The sequence below is a fragment of the Silene latifolia genome, chromosome 9, assembly GCF_048544455.1.
Source record: "Silene latifolia isolate original U9 population chromosome 9, ASM4854445v1, whole genome shotgun sequence".
NCBI lineage: Eukaryota > Viridiplantae > Streptophyta > Magnoliopsida > Caryophyllales > Caryophyllaceae > Silene > Silene latifolia.
Window position 1 is genome coordinate 184,771,395 of NC_133534.1, and position 5,187 is coordinate 184,776,581.

General features: G+C 34.7%; 1 protein-coding gene across 1 annotated transcript; it reads left to right on the forward strand.

The window, feature by feature from the left end:
• The first annotated feature begins 4,269 nt into the window (after positions 1-4,269).
• On the forward strand, positions 4,270-4,614 carry LOC141601979 (uncharacterized). The gene has a single exon (XM_074422287.1). The coding sequence runs from the start codon at positions 4,270-4,272 to the stop codon at positions 4,612-4,614; it is 345 nt and encodes a 114-aa protein (XP_074278388.1).
• The last annotated feature ends 573 nt before the right edge of the window (positions 4,615-5,187 follow it).

Below are 5,187 nucleotides of genomic sequence, written 5' to 3' on the forward strand. Positions count from 1 at the left end.
GTTCACTCTATTGTGTATTCTGATATGAAACAAAAAAATTGAATACGGAAAACTAATAAAAAAATTATTTAAGTTGTGATTTTTTTTAATGCATTTGTTTTTTGTCACGAAGCTATTAGTAAGAATGTGTCAAGTTATATATTCTCTACAGTAATAATTATTGCATTACTGAAAAATTTCGCACTTCTAATTTATAATTTAGTATCAATTTTATTTTATTTTAATGAAAAAAATTATAATTATGATTTTATTTAAAAAATTAGAGTTTATTTATAAGAATATATTCATTGAAAAGATGATAATGTAATGAAAGAAAATTTTACTTATTATCTTATTTAGTTAGATGCTTTTTGGAGGAAAAACTAAGAGAATTTTTATTCTCTTAGTAGTATGAGGAATTATAAGTTCAGGAGAGCATGCACTAAAACACAAACTTGAAACTCCTACTTCTCCCAATTGCCGATTCACGTTAAAGCCATTAACAAGTATTGATGATTGCTTTTCACTAAAATCCAATTTGTAATTTTTTATGTCAAATTAGCATGTGATTTGCCTAATTCTTAACTTTAATGCTTTTTGCAATTGTTTTTGTCATTACAGGTTACGTGGTATTGTAACAATAACAATTTGATTTGTATTTGCTCAATACAAAGGTATGTTCTCAATTCTCAAATTTAATTATTTTGATTTATAATCTTAAACTAGTTTTTAACCGTGTAAAATTGCACGAGTATGTTTTTAAGTTCATTGATATAATTATTAACATTTAAAAATGTAAATCAAAATACATGAATATTTTATACTCTATTTCTTTTATAATGATAATAGGTTAAAACACGTGCAAAACATGCAAGGGTTTGAAATTTGCAACACAAAAAACCGAAGAAAATATTTAAAATATACTTACCGTCATTAATTAAGTCAACGTATGAGTTTTCTTGAGTTCGTGAACATTCTCCACGTGAATAGGATGAGTTTATTACATAACGACCTAGTCTTTCTTCATTTGGAGTTATAGAAGAAAGAACTTCATTTAAAGGTTCACCATAATTCACACATAGATCTCTTACCAATCGTTCAACCACGTCCGGTAGACTACATATACCTCCTAAATCGCGTTATTAAAAACAATTATGAATGAAAATGTTAACGCACATGACTAACTATGATATATAACAAATAGAGATAGATATATAATTGTAGTGGTGGAGCTAAGTGGCGTAGTATGGGGACTCAATTGAGAAAAGACATTACTAACATTATCTGTACGTTTTTTTAGTGAAAAACGTTTTCCTTCTCTCTCTTGCCGTTTTCGCCCTGTAACTGGTCAGACGTGTGAATAAGAGCATCGACAGATGATGGCATAGGGCCAATAATTACATTACTTGATGATGATGAGGAGGAGGAGGGTGAGAGTGATGATGAGGAGGAGGAGGATGATAATGATGATGAAGATGATGACGATGATAAGGATGATGAGGATGATGATGAGGATGATAATGTGGATTAGGATGTCGATGAAGAAAGATAATTTGGTATTGGTTTTTACATATTTTTGCTATCAATTATTTGTTTGTGTTTTCTAATAATTTTTTTATGTTACTAAGTTTTCTAATATTTTTTTATGTTAATATGTTATATTATTTCGTTTTATTTAATTTTAATTAACACTTTCTAACAATTTTATTTGTTCATTTGTAGTTGTATAATGACACGTAGTCTCGGTGGTAGACAGCGAGACGGCTCTAGTGGGGGTTGTAGTACGCAACAGGAAGAGGAGGAGACCACAAAGGTCGAGCAGTCCTTAGAGGAGGAGACTGACGAGGAGGAGGAGGTTTTGGAGCGTGGGATCTCTGTCATATACACTGAGGATGGCAAGATCATTATTGACATTAGGGTCTTTGGTAAGAACTTCTCTTTATTTATTTTTATTAGTAGTTGATTTATTTTTAATATAAACATTTTTAAATCTAAATTCGTATTTAACATGTATAATTTCAGGTTTAATTCCAAGCATGTAGTTCGGGGAGTTACCGCTAGCACTCAACAAGATGACCAGGGGTGTTACTAGTTGGTCAGATGCAACCGAAGAAGATAAGCTAAGGAGGGATGATTCAATAACTTCTGAGTATGTTTTTAAATAATTTTCGTAAATGTATTCTAATTAATTAGTGATTTGTATTCTCTAACGAATTTTCTTTTTGTGTAGCAAAACTTTCATTGGTCTAAGGAACAAGAGCGTGCCGTGTGGGAGAGATACAATTACATCGGCAAAAAGAGGTTAAGAGATAACACGTATAAGGTTTCTAAAAGTAAGAAACCGCCTTAGTTTATGGAAGGTATTTAGTTACTTTTGATGGTTGTATTTAATTAGTTAAATTATCGTCATTTTTTATCTATTTAATTAAACACTAATATTTGGCAAATTTTTTTGATTATAGGAACCGCATATAAAAAATTGATGGACAAAAGAAATATCCCCGAATTTAAGGAGAAGTCAGCTCAAGCACAAATCAATAAAAGGGGAGGAAAGAAAGATGGCCACATTGATGCTACGCATTACGGAGGTTCACAATCATTCTATGACCGAGCAATGTCAAGTGTACGTCGTATATTTAATTTTATATACTCTCTCCAATTCACAATAAACCTCCCTATTTCTTTTTTCGGTTATTCACAATAACCTCCCTATTTCCTTTTTTGGTAAGTGTTTGTGTGGTCCAAATTTAATTGTATGGTGGGGTAGTGTATTTGTGTGGTCCAAATTTAATTATATGGTGGGGTAGTGTGTTTTCTTAATTTTTGTGCCAAAATGAAATGGGAGGTTTATTATGAATTGGAGGGAGTATAAGTTAGATTATGTTTGAGATTATATTAGGAGTTAAAGTATTAATTAGTCTTTATAATTTAACCTTTGTTTTTCATTTCCATAAGGCAGCCAAGAATAAGGGTAAGATGCCTACGATTCCGGAGCTTTTCTATGAGACGCATACCAAAGACGGAGCTAAAGGGAAAAGGGTGTGGAATTTGAAGAAGGACGCCAATTTATATATAAGTATAATACAATTCCTTTGAAATATTTTGATTACATATATATTATTATATAAGTATAACCTCTAATCATTAACGTTTTAATTTTTTAGGCTAGATTTAGACTTCGAAAAGAGAAGAACCCTGACGTGCCTAATAATGAACTTTGGCTTGATTTAATGGATGGCTTCAATAAGAGGGAGGTGTATGGAACCGGAACGGCAAGAGAACTCTACTACGACCGACCTAATTCGGGAACCCCGGCCTCTCAAAAGCAAACATATATGCCGAGTATCGTGTCTCAACTTCAAAATACACTTGAGGTCGAAAGAGAAGAAAGGAAGGCGGAAAGGGAAGCAAGGGAGGCCGTAAGGGATGAAGAATTGAAGAGAATGAAGGATCAAGTGGAGTTGATGACCACTTATTTCTCGTCTTGCAACCCGGGATGGCGTCCACAAAATCAAGACCCTAGAGATCCTTCCGGAGGAGGCGGTAGTGGAGCGGGATCTATTTTGCCATGTCATTGACTCAGTTGTTGGTTGTTTATCCTTTTAGTTAGCCTTCTGACTTGTCGGATATTTTAGTTAGATGAGACTTGTTTATCCTTTTAGTTAGTGAGACTTGGACAAGAACCATCTTGTGCGTTGGTTGTAATAACTTGAATTCGGATTTCAGTCGTATGAAATGTGACGTTGTTGGCCATCTTGCGCATTATTTATGCTGCTGGGTTGTACTTTTTAATTGCAGGTTCAAATTATAACAACTTGGCTTGAGCTAAATGAAAATTTTCAGGCAAAATCATTACCAAAATAGCGACTGAAATCGGCTCATTAGCGACCGAAATCAGTCGCTAAAATGGCGACTACCAAATTTTGTCGCCAAACCGGCGACCACCGCCGTCGCAACCCCCTGACCATTTTTTTTACATTGCTACAAAATGGCGACAGAATAACAACCGTCGCCCAAAATGGCGACCAAAATAGCGACGGAATGGCGACCGACACTGTTCCCCGTCGCCAATTTAGCGACTAATTTTGGTCGCTGTTTGGTCGCTAAATGGCGACTAAACCTTCCGTCGCCATTTTAGCGACTGAAATTCGTCGCCCGAGTGAATTTCGACGACTAAGAGTTGCGACGGCCCCTTGGCGACGGATTGTAGTCGCCCGAGAAAGTTTAGCGATTGTCTTCTGTCGCCCGAGAGCTGAATTCTTGTAGTGGTTTGACCTCTTCTTGATTGAAATGAAAGAGCATCCACAATTAGACAGGTTAAAATCTATACCTGATCTTTGTCGATGGTTTGCGGAAACAGAAAAGGGGGATATATATTATCTTATCGATCAACTAGTTCGATTAGTCTTAACTTTACAGGTGTCAACAACAACCGCGAAGCATGCTTTTTCAACCATGAAATTGATAAAGACTGCTCTTCGTAATCGAATGGAGGATGATTATTTAACAGATTCATTAATCATGTATGTTGATAAAGGGATTGCCAAGGAGTTTGACATTGATTCGACAATTGATGAATTCGCTTCTAAGAAGGATCGCCGATCATTGTTAAAGATTTCGAAAACTAGTAAGTGATTTGTTGGATGTTATTTGTATTTTACAGGTTATTTTAGCAGATCAAATTTATTATAATGCATTTTTTAAAAAAAATTCTCCTTATTCATAATCTATGTTCAAATAGTTTTTAAAATACAAACTTTTTGTTTACTCTCGATCGCGGTCCGTCCCCCTCAGTTAAAATCCTGGCTCCGCCACTGCTCTAACTCGGATCAATTGCCCATTCAGGCCTCATGACAGCATTGTGCAACAAGTATCTCTGCATCCAGATGACATATACCATACAACAAAGACAATAGCATTCACTGTCCTCTTTCTCAGCTTAGCCATCTCTTGTGCCTAATGCTTACAAGTTTATCAGTAGGATTCAGCTTGCACATCAACCGATTCTCAATTTCATCTCATATTCTATGGCTATAAGAACACTCCTGAAACAGGTGGCTATAATTCTACCCTATAGTAAAGTTGTTAAATACTCATATTTGCTTGTGTAGTTCTTTGAAAATAAATTTTACTCAATATCCCAAGTGCTTGTTTGATTTTCATAAAAGGATGCACTAGGTTTTGTTTTTCAAATGATCGAGCACACTT